Genomic DNA, 21,284 nt, shown 5'->3' on the forward strand with positions numbered 1-21,284 from the left:
GCCTACAAACCGCACAAAACTAGCACGCCCAGACTTTTCTATCGAACTACCTTTATGCATGCCCACCTTAACGCCCTAAACCCGCCGAACCTGTCACGCCCACACTTTGGAACATTTTTTTAATTTTTTCTCATTTTAATCCTTAATATCTATCCATATCCCAGAAAAACTATGAATTTTCGCATTCCCATTAATTGGTTAGCAAAACCAAGCTTTGCTAATTAAAAAAGAACTTATTTGCCATTCAAATTTCGAAAAAATTGAGGTCTTGTCTGGTTACCTAGTACCGTATCTTTACCCTTGCATAGATTATATTGACTTCAGAAAGAGTCTGAAACAAATTGAAAGTCATTTCCGAATTTTTAAAGTTTTTTTCATATTAGCCGGAACGCGCTATACCACTATATCTTATATCTGCTGAGGGAATAATTTGAAACAAAAATTGAATTAAAATGTACCTTCGTTGTTTTTGATCATAATGTGCTTTTTGACAATATATATTTACGGTTTTAATTTGATATTCATCGGCTACAGTTGGAACATTTTTGAACATAATAGAAAATCAAGTTTCGGAACAACGAAGTTCTTTTAAATATATATAATTTCTATAGAACCTTTGGCATGCCGAAAAAACTCATTTTTGGTATTTGAAATAAAGTTTCACAAAATCTCGGATTGCATATATCTGAAATCTGTATATCGGTAATACTTTACTTTTAAACTTTCATCACTGTAACAATGTACCTTTTTTTTAAATTGTGGCTACTATGGCGGTTGCTTTTAATTGGTGTACCACTCCTTTCAGAGTGTTCAGACCGTCAAAGAGGAATTTACTTTATTCATGATGCATATGTGGACTGCCGTCCATAAGTGATTATAATACATTCCGGTTAACAACTTTAAAACTTTTATTTCTCTTATGATTAATACTTATGGATCAAATGGCCCTACCAATGGGTAATCGTCAATGACGATTTTTGACTGTTACCTGCTGTAGGAATTCGAATGTGGAGCCATTTTTTTAAAGTGTATTTGCTACGTTTTGGTTAAATTTAATAAATTAATTATAAAATTAGAATATAATATTTTCTTTGGGGTAATGTCACTGGATGTTTAACAGAAAGTGTTGTAGGGCCCCATACAAAGTAAAATAACATGGCTTAACAAACGGCTAGCTGCAATTCTCTCCTTTGTGGCTCAGAATTTAAAACAATTTTTCAGAATAATTTCGTTGATACCGACTACTCCGTTGTAGGTTCCAATTGAATGGTTGAATGCTTGATGTTATATTTTGGGCCGGATACGAGCGCCGTGGCAGCCTGCAGTACCTCGTTGCTGTCAGCTCGGGAGTCTGAAACGCATTGGATAGTAATTAAACTGCAGCTCTGTACATTTTGGAAACACACCTGTAACGAGATGCACCATCAGCACCCTTTGCTGAGAGGTTTGCTGCCACACGTTTAGGTGGTGCACAGATCTGCCAATAGAAACACATTTTTAAGATGAGGTTACCTCTGGCGGACTGGATTTGTCAACTGACCTGACACCTTCGATGCTGCCCAGCTCCAAGTGCAGAGTGCGCATATTAAGGTTTTGTGGAACTGCATTCATGATGATGCCCATAGACTCCCGGAACAGACGCAAGGTAGTCATTATTACAATAATTGAGAATATGAGAGTACACAGCGGATCAGCATACTTGGCACCTGGCTGAAATATCAATAATATTAAAATACATAACAGAAGTAAAGTGCATGCTAAAGCATTCCATTTCCGCTTTAGTCCTCGGTTATAGAGCTCTCTTGATTTTTTCAAAGTATTATATGCATCACCAAATCTGATTTAAAATGTTCTTATGTTTAAATAGTTATCTTTTCACTCTCTCCTGGTGCGTATTGTACAACTTATAAATGTACTAATTCATGCTTAGCACAAACTTACATAAACTTTTATTAGGACGGCAGCCAAGAAAACGCCAATGCTCTGCACTAGGTCTCCAATCACATGAATCATCGCAGCACGCAGGTTGAGGTTTTTCTCCTCGTGAGCCAGCTGCATGTCTGAAGACCTGCAGGAAGAAAAGTCAGTCAGAACCCAATATAAATTATGAGCTGTCATTCATCTTAATGTCATTTCAGATTAAATGATATGTTAAATACTGTCAAAAAGATACGACATCCGCAACCGGAAAAGTTACACTTGACGTCTATCAGATAGTCGCGATGGAGTGATTTGGTTCGTTTCTCAATTCAATAGTTGACTAAGTTAATAATTTTGGAACGTAAGAGGTGCGATTGAAAGCGGTAGACAGCCAGAAAATCTTTTCAGACTTTTTAGCTGGCGAGATCCTGACGTCCATGTGGACAGATAGACTGCGCTGGTGAAGAATAGGTAATATTCCTTTTTGGGTCGGGACTAGGATGTGCCGAGTTGTTTTTGCCTAATATTAGTGGATTAAGAATTGTATGGTGTTCACCGTAGGCGTTCAATATACAATTCTATCAATACATATTTCTTTATTTTGTTTTGTGGCTTTGTATATATTTTCACTTACCCAGTCAGAATTTGTTTTTTCCCATTTGTAATAACAATCTTATGCTCGTTCGAATTAATTTCTTTCCTTAGTGAATCCTCCTCATCTGCGCTTTGACTTCCAATCGCCGTAAGAAAGTTGGAATTGGAACGTGTTTGTGAAGGACTATTATTTGGCTCATGTCCGTTTCCGTGACTATGACTATGGCTGTGACTATGACCATGGCTGTGACTGTGGCCATGACCATTCCCGTTCACGAACCAGGATCCATGCAAAACAAACATCATTCTGTGTAAAAAAAAAAACATTTTTAATTTTTAAACCCAATAAAAAGGAAGAAGGAACGCTAGAGTAGTAATTGGTAATTTCCAAATTTTTTTGACACATTTCGGTAGAAATGTGCAAAAATAATAGTAAAATAAAAAAAAACACGCATTTCTAAAAATTGTGAGGTGGCACCTTTGTACGGTTTGTGGGCGTTAGAGTGGGCGAGACCCAAATAATTTTCCTTGCATATCAGAAGAAATTGAATTTGAGTGTGTACATTTTTGAAAAGTAAGGCATGACAGACTTGGGAGTTAAATGTCATGGAACCAACTTGCCCAGTTTGCTTAATCTGAAAATTCTAGCCTAGTTCCCAAGATCTCAACGTTCATACGGACGGACTGACGGACATCAATACGAGTCCAATTTTACTCGGTTTCTGATCCTGACCCATAATTTTTATATTGTATCCTGACATGCTTGAGAACGGATATACCCTTTGCTCTACTGGTAACGGGTGTAAAAACTGTTATATTCGAAAATTGAATATCGCAAAACCTATTTGCTATTATCGGAAAATTGACAACTTTTTTGATTGTCCTGGGCCAGGACTCCTGGTCCTTTTCATTACTGTGTGATCTGAAGATCACATTGATCATATGAACTTAATTAAATTCAAATTATTTGCCTATTTAAATTAGAAAAAACCGACTAAGAAGAAACGAAGAGCAAAGGTAATAGAAATAAGCAACTGAGAAAACGACTGAGTCCCAAACACCTACCAACTCTCAGACGGCATTAAAATGTAACCGCTGCAACAAAAAAAGTCTAAAATGTATTATATTTTTTGGACTTATGCAGAAATCTACACTTCTAGCCTTAACTTTGTCTTTCGCTTGATGCGGCTTATGGTATTATAGAAAAAGATAATACATACAATTTTCACACAAATGTTAATGTAAGATTCACGTCTTGACTTACACTATATTTATGACTATGCCAATGCCTGAAATGAGCATCATCATATCGGCGTTTAGTTCAAAGTCCTGGGAGTAGATCCTCTGAATAGCCACAACCACGAGCAGGGTAGTTACGAACCAGATCCCCAGGATAGAAGCCAGAGCTCCGATAACCTCTAAAAAGAAATACATCAGAAATAAAAAGAAAATCAGAATAATGCTCTCAAATGCTTGACCAAATCTGATGACGTGAGCAGTTGGCATTGTCTTTTAACAGACAGATATGGCATACGAGCGGTCAAACGCCTGTATTTATATGGGTGTGCGTGCGGTACTCTCATTAGAATGGTGTCAATCACAATTGTCTACTTACCAAAGCGTTTGTACCCAAAGGACATACGCTCGTCTGGCTGGCGACCCCCTATCCATATGGCGACTAGACCGATGACAAAACTAATGCAATCAGATGCTAAATGGGCGGCATCCGTCATTATGGCCAGACTTCCGGCGACATAGCCGCCAAGAAATTCGATGATCTGCGGTCGCCGTCAAATTTGTGGGTTGAGTTCAGGGCATGAAATGTGTCATAATTAAATCAGCAATACGTTTTCACACCTTCACAGGTAGACGGGTACGGTGCTTCTTCTTACCATAAAAACGCAACACAGGGCAACTGCGAGCATAATTTTATACTTGGCCTCCTGGGCAGATTTGCTCTTCGGGTTGGCCCTGAACCCTGGTTGATGATTGCAGCACTCACGCTGCATATCAAATTCCGTTTCCGAGCTCTGCAATGGGCCGCACAATTTGTTCGTAAATATTTGTGTGTGCATGCAAGTCCTTGGGTTGTTCCATTTACCTGGTTTCTCGCACTGTCCCCACAATCGCCCAACAGTGGCACTTCCCAGGTTTGCTCCTCTGGAACGCGGACGACATTTGATCCAATTGTCACCATTTCCCTATCAACACCATTGTTGTTAACGCTGTAATACCTATCTTGGTAGTCTGGTAATCGATCGTCTCTAGTATCTGGATCCTGTTGGAGACCCAGATTTTGATGGTTATCATCAAAGTAAGCCGGGAAACCCCCTTCAGAGTCGTCATCGTGAGCGTTGGACAGCAGTGTGTTGTCAAGCTTCTGATATTTTGGCATGGTATTTGGTGTCAAATGGTCAACTACGCTATTATTATTTCAGTTACTTCAGTAGTGTCGGCATCTCCTTATGTCGACTTGTGAATTTGATGTTTGGTTAACGAAAAGTGAGCAATTAATGTGAACTCTGAAGTCATCTGTCATAGTACATCGATCAGTTGTTTTGTAGGAAATTGATCACTTCTCCTTAGTTCAGACTGTTGAAAAGCGTATTTCGGACATCCTTTTTGTAATGAGACATATGTGTTTTATAATTTATGAAAATATGTTACATTTTATTACATTTCACATTCTCATTTAAACGATGGTTCTGATATCCGACTCAATAAATTTTGTACGGAATTACGCCAAACCAATTGAAAACAAGAGAGAGAGAGTTCTGCCGCGTGAATTCCTCTAATACTATCATTTATCCGTTACTCAGTTAATAGGAGTACTAAAGTAGTGCCCTTAAAAATATCAAATACTTCATTTCCCCCAAATGAAGGATTCCATGCTGCCAAGACCCTTACCCCCACCTTGGGAGTAGAAAATTGAATCTTTATTGTATATATGGACATATTAGAGAGATTATAGAATATAGATTAGAAATAATTGGAAGCCATCTATGGGCTAATATGATATGTCACGGACTGGACCTTCCAACAGGATATATATCAAAAAGCACATGGTGCAATGCTAGTTCCTTGAACCCTTATAGGAATATTATAAGAATAGTTTCATAATAACGTTTTAGAATTCCTAGGAAAAATCGCATGTTTACCTTGTCAGTAAATTTTCTTAGTTATAAAATTGTAAGTCACTGTTAAATCAATAAATAATGTTCATTGTATTCAAAGTACATTTCAAACCATTATTACTACATTTACATTAAAGTATATGAGACTAGTTAGGTTACTGAGAAAAGATGCACCGTATGTAGACTTATGTCTACCATTTAATAAGGCTACAAGTTAATGGTAGCTATTTGATTGCTTAGCCAAGACAAATTACTATTTGTTTTAAGTAAGTAAGCTAAGAAACTCGAAAAATATCTTTAAATAAAATTCACAAATAGTGATTATTGTAGGACAAGTAAAAATTTGGAAGACGAAATCGAAAACCTTATGGCAACTAAGAGCAAGCCGCCCAAAACTCCCGAGGCCAACAATTGTATTTTTTTTATGAAAATTAGCTATTATACAATGCAATGGAATTGCTTTTCTGTCTCTTTGTATGCATTATTACTGAAAGAAAGATAGAAATGTTAATAAATACGATGTGAAAAGGTTGGAGCAAGTGGAAGTTACTAAATTAATAAAAACCATTCGGGATTATCTGAGTATATCTATACCAGTTGCCGCCAAGCCGGTCACGCCCACACTTTTGAAATTTTGATTAATTTAATCATTTTATTCCCCAATATCTATCGATATTCACACTAGCTGAGTAACGGGTATCTGATAGTCGGGGAACTCGACTATAGCCTTCTTTCTTGTTGTTCTTTATGTCTAAGAAAATAACAAAACAGCATTTAAAAAATAATTTTCTTGGAGGGATTTCATGACCACTTCCTCATATTTATGTAAGCTTAATGTTGGTCTTCAATCTAAGCGTTTTGATACGTTTGAGATAATGGTGTTAGAAATGACATAGATGATTATATGGTCTCATAATTTAATTCCTGTTAAAACGTGGATTGCCTAAACGTGGATTTTACAACAATTTTTTTTTTTTTTTTTTTTTTTTTCGCACGGGTCCCACGGCCACACCTCCCGCCCAACCGACCGAGGGGCGCTGCCGTGTATCGTACGGCTCGATTCGCGAGAAGATATAGACGCGATATACAAAATATAATAGGAACGAGGAAAAGAATATAATGTGGAATAACTATGTTAAATATTAGTGTTAGAAAGATCTAATTATGTAATAGAAAAGATAAAATCGATTGCTTTAATAGCGGCAGAGAGTCAAGATTACAAATAATAGGATAAAGTCTATTATAGTCAGAACATAAAACTCTGTAAGGGTCATGCAACTCATAATTAGATCTACAATGATTTAAGATAAGGGGTATATAGTTTCTAGTGACTACTTGGAACCGAGAAGTTAAGCCGACTAATCAAGTCGGGACTCTCAACATCCCCACGAATAAGCTTACAAATAAAGACTGTTTCAAGCATAGTTCTACGGTTAGCTAGGGATGGTAAATTAATTAAAAGTAGTCTACTGGAATAAGGAGGTAATATATGGTTTGCATCCCAATTTAGGCGCCGCAAGGCAAAAAGTAAGAAGTTTTTTTGGACCGATTCCATGCGGTCCGAGTGGACTGCGTATTGTGGACTCCAAACCGGTGATCCGTACTCGAGAATCGGACGGACTAACGAAATAAATAAGGTTTTAGTCATGTAAGGATCATCAAATTCCTTAGACCACTTTTTTATAAATCCAAGCACACCCCTGGCCTTATTGACAATAGACTAAATATGGTCAGAAAATTTTAGCCCAGAAGAACACCAAGATCATCAACTCGTGTTATTCTGTCCAGAGAGCACCCACTTAGAGTGTAAGTCGTGCGTATTGGGTTGGCACGACAAAAGGTCATAACTTTACACTTGGAGCCATTTAAGTCTAATATGTTATCACGGCACCATATTTGAAATCGGTCTAGATCGGATTGTAAGTCCAAATGGCAAGAAGTGTCCTTGTACTGGAGGCATAATTTAACATCGTCTGCGTACATAAGTACACGCGAATGTTTTATTATTAAGGGGAGGTCGTTAATGAATAGGGTAAAAAGAAGCGGACCAAGATGGCTCCCTTGTGGGACACCGGATGTGACTCGGAGAATAGAAGATAACGAATTTTTAAAGAGAACTTGTTGTGTCCTGCCATTCAGATAGCTTGAAATCCAATTTAGAAGATCAACAGGGAAACCTATAAGATCAAGTTTTTTTATTAGAACAACACAGTGGTAGTTTATTCCACATAAGAAACGTTTTCACGTTAAGTTGGGAACTCTCATAACGTAAATTGATTATTCTACACAATGTACGTATGATGATAGCTAAACAAAATGTTGGTTATTATAACCAAAGACACTAGAATAACTAGACACTAGAAATATTCAAGTGTCTTGGATTATAACCATTACTCGTAAAGTAAAAGGGTATACTAGGCACGTGAAAAAGTATGTAACAGGCAGAAGAAAGCTTTTCCGACCATATAAAGTTTATATAGTGTAAAGTGTAAATTCTTCAAAAGGATCAATAGCCGAGTCGATCTGTCCAAAGACAGTAGCTGAGTAAAGGGTATCGGATAGTCGGAACTCGACTATATAATTCTCTCTTGTTAGAATTTAAGGACTATACAATTAAATTTATTACACTCCACAACTTAAGTAACGTAGATATGCATTTATCAGTAACGGATCGCACGTCGGTGGAACTATACTGGCAATTTAAACCTCTTTTTTATATTCTTGTATGCTTATCAGCCAAAGTAGTATTACTACCTTGTGTGCTGATGGGTTATCAGGGTTGGTTTTTCTCGGTAGGTTTTGACCGAACGCATATTGTAGCCTATCAAAGCGCCAGACGAGCTTATTATTATCTTTGATAGACAATAAGATACCCTTTACCTGGCTAGTTGGAGGCCGAAAAAGAAATATCGAGAGATATCGGAAACTATAAAAGGTGAAAACTTATATGTAGATACCAGTGATGCAATCGCTCTGTATGTAAGTTTTATTCAAAACATTTCCACAAAAAAACTTGCGCTGCGTCTATGTTTCTGTAAACTTTATGCATAATTTTAACTCTCTAACATCTATAGTTCCTGAGATCTCGACTTTCTTGCGGACTGACAGACGGACATGGTCAGATCGACTCGGCCATTGATCATGATCAAGATTATACAAACTTTATATGGTCGCAAACGCTTCCTTCTGCCAGTTACATACTTTTCAAAGAATCTAGTATACCCTTTACTCTACCGTAGGCCCCCGAAAAAACCCTTGCTTACGCTTCGTACAAAAACCGAGTTTGCAATGGGCTCGGGAAAGGATTCAGCAGGAAAATTGACTACAATGAAATAAAATAGAGGTTTTCCTTATATATAATCCAGATCTAGGCCCCATAGAAAATATTTCGAATGAACCACAGAGGACGATTTGTGACCTCAAATTATGTTGCAAGAGATGAGGGGGGGACTCAATTTCTCGGGAACATTGCCAAAATTTGTTAAAATCAATGCCAAAACGTGTTTAATATGTAATACATCCCAGAGGTGACGTTACACAATTATAATATTAATTAATCTGTTATACTTTGCGTTCGAGTTAATAGTGGTCATTTTTTCTTATCTCTTAGGTCTACATTTTGAATAAATTACTGATATTTCTGTTGTTGTTGAAAATATAACATTTTTTATGATCGTAAAGAGAATAAAATTCTCTTTTAGACAAAATACATTGGCATACGTTATTTGTAGTAGTAATTTGTGTTGAACACCGTAAAAAACACATGCTGTTCGAATTAATAATAGTAGTTGGGGCTTGTATTTCATTTTCTTGGTTAGGTGTTCGTTCTTGGGCACCTTTTTTGGCACATTTCTATACAAATTTCTGGAGAAATAAAAGTGTATAGTAGAAGAATGTGACGGGTACGTATTTAAGCCCATTAGGATACATATAAATAAATTGGTGTACAATATTACCTGTCGCTATCTATCTCTAATGGCATGCATACATATATTTAAATTGATTTGCTGAGTAAAGGCTACGCAGTTTTTCTCTGGTTTGTAAATATGAACCTATGGGACGTAGCGTTTTGCGAGAAAACTATCAATTAGAATTGGATCCTCCACTAACCAGAGAGTTTAACCGCAAAGTCAAAAACAAAGTAAAGAAAAATGCCGGCGCTGAGCGTGCACTGACCTTATCAGCAGGTTTGACTTTGGCAATGAGTAATAATTTGGACTGCGGCTCTCTTTCTCTCATGTGTTTCTACTCAGCTGCTGATGCTGCACATAGCTATGCACATACATATGTACGTACGTTCCGTTGGAAAGAGAGATCAGAACGGAGCGCCCATTCGTTGTAGTCACTCTCACGTATCACACTGAACAACTGGCGCTGGGCTCAGTTAGGGTTGATTGCGTTAAATTAGGATATTTAAAACATTTTTATTTTAAGCTCTTCAGAACATTAAAAGTTTAATCCTAATTACGGCGTCTTCGTATAGAATCGTATTTCGTAAATCTTCCAGTTTTCAGCCATATGCTCTTTTCATGGACTATGTAAACAAAATGAATGTACATATGTATGTACAAAATACTCAGTTGCAAAGCTACAATGTTCCGCTGTCGTGCACTATCAGCTGGTGTTCTCTTTTTATCGTACACGGCCCTACTCGCTGTAATTGTTTTAGATTTCCGATCGTCAGCGACTGTTTACTTCCCGGCACTCCCGGCGACGCGTGAAGTTCAACTAACAGCGGTGACGGCGGCGTCGCCTTCTCAGCTGGTTTGTGGGCAGAGCGAGACAGTGATAGTGGGGGCATTTTTCTCTTGAGTGGCGACACTTGAGTGGTTCTCAAAGGATCCCAATTGTGGCTGTTGCTCGCTTATCAAAATAAGAGAGAAGAGTCGTGTTCCTCGACAATCAGAAATATCATATACCCGTTACTCGGCTAAGTGGAGTCAGATAAAAATGTGCCATAAGTAGTGGAGGGCCTGTTTCCCGATCGTTGAGATCTCAGGAACTATAAAAGCTAGAAGGTTGAGATTAATCATACAGATTCTAGAGACATAGGCGCAGCGCAAGATAGTTGACCAATGCTGCCAAGCCCACTTTAACGACCAAAAACCGACCAAAGTTGCCGCGCTCACATTTTTGAAACATATTTCGATATTTTTTCATATTTTCTTTGGAACAAACTTAAGTTTTTTCTCTTTTTATTTCGTAATATCTATCGATATCCCAGAAAAAATTATAAAATTTCGCGTTAGCATTCACACTAGCTGAGTAACGAGTATCTAATAGTCGGGGTACTTGGCTATAGCATTCTCTCTTGTTTTATATTCTATTTCTAATGTATCTATGTACACATGTACTTATGTACAAATCATTTCAATTGGTTTCTTTCAAATTATTAATTTATAAATATTTGATTATTAGTGTAACCTGAAAATTAAGTCGACGTTATCTACACTTTTGTACTCGCAAACGTGATTACAAACGCAACTCAAAGAGTAAAAGGTAATCTCTAAAAATAAGGTTCAAGATAACGTTTCTGGCGCTATATAAAAAATACATTCTTTATAACGAGCTTCGATATCGGAGTACTATAAATCGACGCAGTTGAGACTAAACTTGTGCCTCGTTTCTTATCAGTGGTTCGGTCCCTATCAAGTTCATCCACAGTAAAGCAGTATTATCAAACACTATTGAAATCTGTACATATTACAATAAAAGGCGTTTATCCTTAAATTAAATTATCTTATAGTACGTGATGAAAATACATTTGTCAATGAAAATTCGAACAAGTGCGAAAGTTGTGCTTTGAATATTTCTATTGTACCTTAGTTTTGATTTTACTTGCCCTTTAATTCTAATTTATTATTATGCACTAATATTTAGCAGCGTTTTAGTTTGGTCAACATCAGGAAACAAAAAAGTTGCGAAAGCTTCATCTCGCTTTTGTAGTTCCTGAGATCTCAACGTTCATACGGACGGACGGACGGACGAACATGTGATCCTGATCAAGAATATATATACTTTTATTATTATTGTTATACCTTAAATTTCTGCTCATGAAATTATTTTATTACCTATAATAAAAATCGAACCGGAAGTGATCAGCGAAAAAGGGCACGTGCCTTTCAGAAAAGTAATCTGTCTTTGCAAGATGCAAAAGCACTTAAGCAAAATCTGTTTCTCGGAATGTGGTACTTCTTATCACAACGGACCAATTAAAGGAGATTGTTCTAAAACAGTTGTTGAAGCATGCCAAAGAAAATGGATGAATAATGGAATTTTCCTTAGTTGTGTTGTGATTTGACAAAGAAAACGCATATATGTATGTAAGTTTGTACAAATTTTGTCTTAATACACCAACTGATTTACACTAAACAACTAAAAAACTTCTTCAAAAATCGTTATTTTTGTTTTGCCCGGGAATTGAATTTAGCAAATGCACTCTTGACGATCATTCTAAGTTATTTCAAAGAGAATGGCTGTGCTTGGCAAAAATATTGTTGAGTAATTCGGAAGAGGAATTAATGTTGTTAATTAAAGCAGAGTTAATAAAAGATAATAAGTTGGAGCTTGTAGTGGCGACTGAAGCTATTATGTTGAAACATCCTGACAGCTTGATCATAAATGCAGTATTAGTCATCGGGAATATACTAGACGAGATGCAAATCTTTATCAGCTGAACCAGGAAAGTTTTGAATAGCTTGCTTATCGCAAATGGAGTGATTTTCAGATGATCATGATTTCCGCCGATGGCCTAGACTCCGGCTTGAGTTTCCATGAAGTCAAGTCGTGAAAATTTTGCCACCGAGCTAGAATTGTTTTTTGGAAAATTAGAACCTGCGGGCCTGAAGAAAAATATTTAAAAGTGCGAAAATATAATAATCAAGTGAGTTTTCCTCGCCGCAAAACATTTTTTTTGTGTGTTTTCTCAGGCGGAAACTTAATCTGGAAAATTCTTAGCTTGCCGCAGCCATCGTGCAGTAGCGCCACCAACCAGACCCCAAGGTTGTTCAACTGGGGCAGTCAAACGTTAGTATATATCGGGGAAAAAGTGATCAGTTAGCTTACGCGAAGGCTCTAACTTTTTAGGTGGTCAAGAATAAAATAACTGGAGTCAAGCCGTCTCGCGGATCACCCTTTCGTGCCGTCGCGGGGAGCACCTCGTCGAGCTCCCGTGGATCACCCTTTTCCATCGCTTAACAGAAGCCTCGAAGCCATACACAAAAAATCTGCGATTTTTATTTAATTCAATTGCTGGAAATTGCTGCGCCGGGAGATCGTTCTTTCGCCGAGGATTCAAATTGAGTGAGTTTTACCTACATTAGTATTTATATTGGAAATAATACACGAAAAGATAAAAGGATTTCAAGTTATACACCGTAAAAAAGCTAAATAAATGCAAGTTAAATAGACAAAAGTAAATAAATTTATTGATTTTTTTGTGAAAATATTTTGGATTTCAAACTTTGCTTTCAATATAATTTGAATAAATTCTACCCAGAATAACGCGATTAATGAATACAATGGGAACAATTTATTGAACCCTAATGATATCGCTGAAGTTAACTATTAAATATTAATTAATTATTTAATTAGCCGCAACCCACTCGCATCTATTTTTTAGTTTTCACTGATTAATGAAACTGAAATAAAAACAAAACAAGCGAGAATGCTACAGTCAAGTTCCCCGACTATCAGATACCCGTTACTCAGCTTGTGTGAATGCAAACGCGAACTTTCATAATTTTTCTGGAATATCTATAGAAATTGGGGAAAAAATTTAAAAAAAATTTTAAAATTATTCAAAAGTGTGGGCGTGAACGGTTTGGCTGCTGGGCGTGGCAAAAAGTATTTTGGCAAATCGATAGAAATTTAAGAGACTAATAAAATTATGAAAAAATATGCAACAATTTTAAAAAAATGTGGGCGTAGCAGTTTTAGGCGGTTTTAGGGTGTAAGAGTGGGCGTGGCGAAAAGTTTTTAGGCAAATCGATATAAATTTACAAGATTAATAAAACTGTCAAAAATATGACACATTTTTAAAAGTGTGGGGGTGGCAGTTTTGTGCGGTTTGTGGTCATTGTAGTGGGCGTGGCAACATGGGTCAAACTTGCGTTCCGTCTTTGTCTCTAGAATCAGTTTGCTTATTCGCAACCTTCTAGCTTTTATAGTTCCTGAGATCTCAACATTCATACGGACGGAGAGGCGGACAGGGGCAGATCGACTCGGCTATTGATCCTGATCCAGAATGTATGTATTTTATATAGTCGGAAATCTTTATTCTGCCTGCTTCCTTTTTACGATAGAAAAAAAAACTATCTCAGCAGGTAACAGCTTACCGTAGCAAAGTCATCAATAAATGAATATGATTAATGACAAAATTTATATTTACTGTTTTTTAATCAGGATTAATAGACGAGTCGATCTGCCCCTGTCCGCCTCTCCGTCCGTATGCATGTTGAGATCTCAGGAACTATAAAGGATATTAAGTTGAGGTTATATATTCAGATTCCAGTGACGCCTACGTTGCGCCCACTCTAGCCCACAAGCCGCCCAAGACTGCCACTCCCACACTTTTGAAAAGAAGATTAAAACATTTCCAAAACTCGGCCCAAAGCAACGGCAGTGATAGTAATACGTACAACCTTAAATTAGTTTGTATTGGACCAATTAGATGGCCTACTCTGACCTACTCCTGGTTGGTGAGCATTCTTCGGTATAAATGTAATGTTTTTTTTATCCCTCTAGATTTTATGGATCTGTGGATTGACTGCAGTTTGTTCTGGCTTCCCAGCAGGGTAATGTCACAGCCCCTATTTCCTTGTCATCAATATTTCTTTCCTTTATTATCTACTGAGCTTGTCGCTAAGGAAAATTGCAACATTTTCAGTGCCCTTGGTCCCGACTGCTGAAATCGCTCTCGTGTTTTTACTACTTGACTACATGCTACATTTTCCGTAGGATATTTTGCCAATCAGAACTTTTAGTATGAAATTTCAAAAATATTTTAGCCATAGAAGTGATCCCTTTATGCTGACTTTTATTCAAAACCGACAAGTCCTTTTAAATGGACATTAGGGTCACAGTTTTCTGGAATTAAAAAGGCGGGACAGACAATTTTTATAATATTCAAATAAATTGCATTGTAAGAAATTTAAGCCGGAAGACGTTTCGGCTGATGTTGCTGACTCGCTTTCAACCGCCCCGTTTATTTCCGTTCTGTGCCAGTAAAGAGTGTGCACCACAATGGAGAGTGGAATTCAAAATTATAACCGGAACCAGAGCCAGTTAAAGGATGTTTTTTGTTAACCAACGTTTGGAATTGCATTTAGTAGTTTTGTCTTGCTCTTCATTGACTTCGCTGTGTGATTATTGCAATGTAATATGCCTAACTGGCCATGCCACAGCACCCAAAAAATCAGTAAAATCGGATAACAAATTATTATTATTACCTATGGCATTAAAGCTATTGGGCCCGTCATATCCTTCAATGCGAAATTAAATTTTGATTTTTGAAATTGTCATTTGCCCCTCCTATCTCAAATGTATTTTGTAAATAGAAACCGAACATTTCAAAATAAACGTAGCATCCAGAAGCGATCTATTGGTCTATACGAACTATGAGATCTCGGGAACAACAAAAGCAATCAAATGCTTAGCAAGTTAGTTTCAGAACGTTGGCACGCCCACTTTTTAACGCCAAATAACCGCCCAAAACTGTCATGCTCATTTTCATTGATTCGGTGAAAACAATCTGGACTCGCCCAAAAATGTTCCGTTAATCGTCGAGTAAAAGGGCATTCTAGATTCATTAATAAGCATGTAACAGGCCGAATTAAGCGTTTCCGACCATATAAAGTATATATATTCTTAATCACGATCCATAGCAGAGTCGAGTCGTTCTGACCCTGACCGTCGGTCCGTATGAACGCCTTGATTTCAGGAAGTATGGAAGCTAGAATGTTGAGATTAAGCATACAGATTCTCAAATATTTTGCCATGACCTTTAGGCTTTAGGCCCACAAACCGCCAAAAACTGCCACGCCAAACATTTAAAATGCTTTAATTTTTCTTCTTGACGATTTCTATCAGAATACCTAAAAAACTTTTGTTACGCCCCTTTTTCACCAACAAAACACTACACCAGCTGAGTAATGGGTATCTAATAGTCGAGAAATGCGACTATAGCGTCTCCTCATGTTTATGTCTGCACACATTTTGTTTTTAATTTTTCCTCTTATTCATTTTATTTTGCGTAAAATACGTCTTACCCCACACATCAAACGCTGCTCTCTGCGATGGCGTGCTATACCCATGCCACAGCCCTTGATGTATAGCTTGGGCAATATCAGCATTTTATTCTGCGTTCTCGTCAGTTTCCGGTGCTGCCACTGCTGCTGTTTGAAACAGAGCCAGCGGTGGCATCCGCCATCATCATCATTGCTAGCATTTTGTGCGCACTGACCCGCTTTTTGTGCTTTTCCCATTACATTCGGCTTGCCATTCCTGCCCATAACACTCATACCGCTACCCTGCTTTCTTATTTATAGTATAACTGTTTCGTAGTTGGCTCGCGGGCATGAACTATCTGCCAGTCGGTCTATGTGCAGCTCCAACGCATGAGGGTGGGTGATATGGTGGGTTCTGAACAAAATCTGTTTTGCCATGTAGTTTTCATGTTGAACGCGCTCAAAATTAATGGTCACACATATGAACATACCCACATACACCAGCCGCTGGGTTTCTGAAATAGAAACGAACGTTATCGTTACAAATGTCCTTTCCGTTGTCTGTCAGCATAACTACAACTCGCGGACTAGCCCCGTCTTAGTGTCAATGTTTTTGCTGTTATCGGTTCTTTCTCTTTCCATTGACTAAGGTTCTTGGTTTGTATGAATTCTATGTTTTCCGACGAGGAATTTCGATTTCAGCACTCAAAAAGAGCTTTATAATTGGAAAATAGATTGCCGTATTGATAGCAGTTTTTAGCGGCTAAGGACTATACTCATTTGGTAATCCAAAGGCACAATTTACCCTTTAAAATATGAGAACTGTCGTGATCAAATGAGTAAAGTAAAAACGCTAAGAATAATATTGTTATAACAAAAATCCACACCAAATGATAATGTAATGTAATGTGAGCACTTTCCTGAGTCGCGAATAGCGGGTTTTTAATTTCCATACTAAGCTAACAAATTTGCCTACTACAAAGAAGCTTTCTATTAAAACCATTCCAGTCAAATTACATCTTATTATATTCCACCATAATTCATTCATAAAAATAATTCTAATGTCTTTGATATACAGCTGTGTTCAATGAAATAGCAGTGCAAGGGACATATGTATTCCATATGTATTCCACTTACATATGTATATTTGTAAAATGGAATGTGAAAATAAAAAAAAAATCCCGCTCGTTTTTCGTGTTATCCTTTTATCTTTACATTCTTGAGGCTGCTCATTAGAATAGCAGTGTCTGGTTTTGTCTAACGTAAAGTACCGAAATTATTAATATTTTCTAAAAAGTTAGTTTAGCTAAGGTAATTCGTATATTTAAAAGGAAAATAAATTAAAAAAATTATATTTTAGAAGAGGATAGCACTGCTCCCAGGAGAAAAGAATGTTAATTCTTTAGCTAAAAAGGAAGGAAAAACTTATAAGGACATTCAAAAAACCTTTGAATGTTCTGCCAAAATGGCATTTTTATGAACACAGCTGTAGCTGTATTGTTTTAGAAATGTAAACGAATATAACACTCAGAAAATGCAAACGTTTTAAAAATACATACATATAATGTACTTCCTTATTTATTATACCCGTAACTTGTGAATAAAAGGGTATACTAGATTTGTTGAAACGTTTGTAACATGTAAAACAAAGCGTTTCCGCCCGATCAAACTACATATGTATATATGCTTGATCAGGATCGCTAGCCTATCTGGCCATTATCGGTTTCTAAACGTTTAGGTCTCAATAAATGCAAAAGCTGAGAGTTTAAATTAAGCATGTTAGAATCTGCAAAGACTCAAAGACGCAGTACAAGATTGCTTACTGAACTAGCAACACCGACAAAAACGCAAAACTGCCACGCCCATACTTTTTATACCCGTCTGTCTGTCTGTCCTTATGAACATCGAGATCTTAGGAACCATAAAAGCGAGAAGGTTGAGATTCAGCATACAGATTCTAGAGACAATGACGCATCGCAAGTTTGTTGATTCAGGTTGCCGCGCCTACATTGTTGTAAAATGTTTTAAAATTTGATTTTTAAATTTTTTAGCATTTTATTCACCAATATCTGTCGATGTCCCAGAAAAATTATAAAGTTTCGCGTTTGCATCTCCACCCGCTGAGTAACGGGTATCCGATAGTCGCGGAAGTCGACTATAGCAATCTCTCTTGTTTTATTTTTGGAAATTGTTATCGATATTCCAAAATTTACCAGCGCTATCCCGGTACAACGAGTATAATAGTATTTGCTCTTCAGATTTCCCAGGTCTTTATATATACCTATACATATATTAAAAGGTCAATTTTCAAAAAATAAATATATATTTATCAAGATTAGGCATGATTATACTAAGCTTATGCGTATTCGTGTCTGATCATAGTATTGCGGAGGAAACTAGGAAATTCATAACCCTTACCTTACCTTATCCTAACCTTACCTAATTGTAAGTTGTTTTTGTTTAATTTAAATAATGTTTAGAAATCGGTACCCAACCCTCTAGTCACAGTTTAGATATTACGAATACCAAGTATAGTTTTATATGAGTGGTTAAAAAACTATAAACATTTTTATTACCGTGTACTTTAACTTCTTTCATGTGTGATTTTAAATCCGAATAAACTTTTTATTTCACTCTTCCATTTCAGATTTGGCCAGTTTCTCTGCTATGTTCATTTGTTTTACGAGAGTAAAGACGGAGAACGAAAATTTTGTGACCTTCAAGAAAACCAATTAAAACAAACTTCAAAAATTTCATAAAAGTGCAGATCTGCTTACACTGATGTTAGTCCCCACAGATATTGGAAATACGTTCATAGCCATGAAGGTTATCGGCTGCTGCAGTTTCTGCAGAAAGTACATGAGTGTCTTCTGGTATCGTTTCTCCTCATCAATCCAGTTTGACTGAAACAGGGCATCGGCCAGCTTGTAGCAGTCTTCTGTGAGATAGTTGCACAGTATACAGAAGGGAGTCGTCTCAAGAAGCACTGCGGCCATGAAGGAGAGTGCTGCGATGGCTGATACCAAGTTGGCGAACAGGACAATGTTAATTAGGGTAAAGCCCAGTACCAATCCCACCACCAAGAACTGCACGAAGATGGTACCGGAGATAACAGGACGCAGGCAGTCAACAAATCTGTAATAGAGGGATTGAAAAGATCTAGCCGATCAGAAAATAAGTTATGGCCAGAAAAAGTGCTTAAATTTTAAATTTAATTCATATTTGCATTCAGTTTCTGTATAACCGCTCCCGTTCACTCACCGCAAAATAACTTTGTGATCTTGTATGCACTCAACCAGCCGTTCATATCTCTGCTCCTGGCTTTCAGAAGGATACGTTCCCAAACGTCGCAGGCGCTCCGCGAAGATCGACATGTGGGCACGCAGGACCAGGATGAAATTGACTGGGTAGCAGTCAACGCATACGTCCTGGAAGCAGGCGCCAGCCATGGCGAAGTATTCCAGACCGGCCTGCAGAGCTAGATGCAGAGTGCTAGATCGCCAGTCCAGAAACGGGTAGTAATTTTGGTACGGTGGCCTTCCAATAAAGATCGCCGACAGAAAGGTGGTAGTGGCATAACCCATGTAGACTGCCATGAAAAAGAAGAATATACGGTTACTGAGGGAGACAGCGCGATGAACCTGAAGGCGCTCTCCGGGGTCTGTGATACGCCTATCCATCTCGTCGAGAATGTTATTAGCCTTGTCAAAGCGCTTAACTAGTGCCCACACTATCAGGACTTTCGTGGAGCAGGACCAAGCATTAAAGGCCACCTGCAGCGAAGTTAGAAACTCTCCCGGGGAGAACTCTGATAAATGGCTGATATAGCCTGTGAGAAAGCCAATGGGCTGATAAAATGTAGAGCAGAAATTCAGCGCGAAGGACCAGAGCACGTAGGCCACGAAAAACTTGGCAGGTGGCTTGCGGACGCCCATTAAGAAGACGCAGCGTAGTAAGTACAGGGTCGCGTCTCGGGAGCGAACTGGGGTATCCTTCGACTGGGTGTACAAGGTCGGAAACCAGCTCCGCAGATCCATAGTGAATGCACTCTTACTTCAACAATTGAACTAAAGCACCGTCTGCTATGTCCTTTTATAGGGCCACCAATGGCGTGATTATAAGTCCATCAATCGTCAATTAGATAATTCATAGGCGGCACTTGAAAACTCGTTTGTGGAAATCAATTACCCTGGGGGTAATAAAGTTTACCAAAGTCTGCAGTGTATGGATTGAAATACCCTTCTCTCTATTAGTCATTGCAGAGGGTTGACACAATTCAAATGTCCTAAGGATTAAAAACCCATTGGGTAACGCTTCACATAAGTGTAAAAGTTTACACTATTTCATTAATAATAAGTGATGATTCCCCTACCACGACGAACAAATTAACAGGCTGCAATCGTTCACAAAGAAAAGGATTTAGTTTGCAATTGTGTACTGTTTAAATCATCGGTAGCAAACTCATGGAAAATATAGAAAAAATAATAATAATATTGAAATATATTTATTTAAACCAAGAGAGGACGCTTTCCTCGACACATTTCAATAGAAATTGGTAAGAAAAATATTAAAATAAGTAAAACCATTAGAACGCAATAGTCAAGTTCCCTGATCATCAGATACTCCTTACTCGGCATGTGAAAATGCGAACGAGCAGTTCCAATATTTTCTTGCATATCAAACAAAATTGGCAACCATAAGAGAATGCTATAGTCGAGTTTCCCGACTATGAGATATCCGTTACTCAGCTAGTGGAAGGCGAACGAAAAACTTTATAATTTTTCTCACATATATTTTTAAGTCGGAGAATAAAATGAGACAATATTAAACAAGAGAGATACCCGTTACTTAGCTAGTGTGAATGCCAACGCGAAATTTCATCATTTTTTTGGGATATCGATAGATATTGGGGAATTATTTTTTTTTTCGCACGGGTCCCACGGCCACACTCCCGCCCAACCGACCGAGGGGCGCTGCCGTGTATCGTACGGCTCGGTTCGCGAGAAGATAGACGCGATATAGAAAAGAGAAAAGAAACGGGGAAATTAACATTATGTAAAATAACTCTAATAAATATAAGTGTTCGTAAGATCTAATAATGTATTAAAAAAGTTAAAATTGATTGCTTTAAGAGCGGCAGAGGGTCAAGATTACAGATAATAGGATAAAGTCTATTATAGTCAGAACATAATACTCTGTAAGGGTCATGCAACTCATAATTAGATCTACAATGATTTAAGATAAGGGGTATATAGTTTCTAGTGACTCTACTTGGAACCGAGAAGTTAAGCCGACTAATCAAGTCGGGACTCTCAACATCCCCACGAATAAGCTTACAAATAAAGACTGTTCCAAGCATAGTTCTACGGTTAGCTAGGGATGGTAAATTAATTAAAAGTAGTCTACTGGA

The 21,284-nt window shown here is 37.6% G+C and overlaps 2 protein-coding genes and 1 long non-coding RNA gene across 9 annotated transcripts; 1 reads left to right on the top strand and 2 right to left on the bottom strand.

Moving 5' to 3' along the window:
• Window positions 1-884: 884 nt before the first annotated feature.
• LOC6619130 (zinc transporter 2) lies at window positions 885-10,377 on the bottom strand. Of its 4 annotated transcripts, none has more exons than XM_032717097.1 (10): window positions 10,218-10,376; window positions 4,616-5,132; window positions 4,407-4,544; window positions 4,130-4,292; window positions 3,779-3,932; window positions 2,555-2,821; window positions 1,942-2,068; window positions 1,541-1,710; window positions 1,407-1,477; window positions 885-1,351 (listed from the first exon to the last, which is right to left on the bottom strand). In XM_032717097.1, exons 2-10 carry the CDS (start codon window positions 4,907-4,909, stop codon window positions 1,242-1,244), a joined length of 1,494 nt encoding a protein of 497 aa, XP_032572988.1. In that variant the 5' UTR covers window positions 4,910-5,132; window positions 10,218-10,376; the 3' UTR covers window positions 885-1,241. The 4 variants fall into 4 exon arrangements, with proteins under 4 accessions (XP_032572988.1, XP_032572987.1, XP_002043370.1 ...); XM_032717096.1 differs by having other exon boundaries at window positions 9,945-10,376; XM_002043334.2 differs by having other exon boundaries at window positions 9,825-10,376.
• Window positions 10,378-10,880: 503 nt separating this feature from the next.
• Window positions 10,881-18,635, top strand: LOC116800695. 4 transcript variants are annotated; one of them, XR_004361563.1, is made up of 4 exons: window positions 10,881-11,147; window positions 12,578-12,674; window positions 12,735-12,950; window positions 18,522-18,635. It is a non-coding gene; the product is annotated as an uncharacterized LOC116800695 (long non-coding RNA). The 4 variants fall into 4 exon arrangements; XR_004361562.1 differs by having other exon boundaries at window positions 10,882-12,531; window positions 12,606-12,674; XR_004361561.1 differs by having other exon boundaries at window positions 10,883-11,971.
• Window positions 18,239-20,777, bottom strand: LOC6619131 (odorant receptor 42a). The gene is made up of 3 exons (XM_002043335.2): window positions 19,136-20,777; window positions 18,652-19,009; window positions 18,239-18,591 (listed from the first exon to the last, which is right to left on the bottom strand). Exons 1-3 carry the CDS (start codon window positions 19,909-19,911, stop codon window positions 18,505-18,507), a joined length of 1,221 nt encoding a protein of 406 aa, XP_002043371.1. The 5' UTR covers window positions 19,912-20,777; the 3' UTR covers window positions 18,239-18,504.
• Between the last annotated feature and the right edge of the window lie 507 nt (window positions 20,778-21,284).

The sequence above is a fragment of the Drosophila sechellia genome, chromosome 2R (genome assembly GCF_004382195.2).
Source record: "Drosophila sechellia strain sech25 chromosome 2R, ASM438219v1, whole genome shotgun sequence".
NCBI lineage: Eukaryota > Metazoa > Arthropoda > Insecta > Diptera > Drosophilidae > Drosophila > Drosophila sechellia.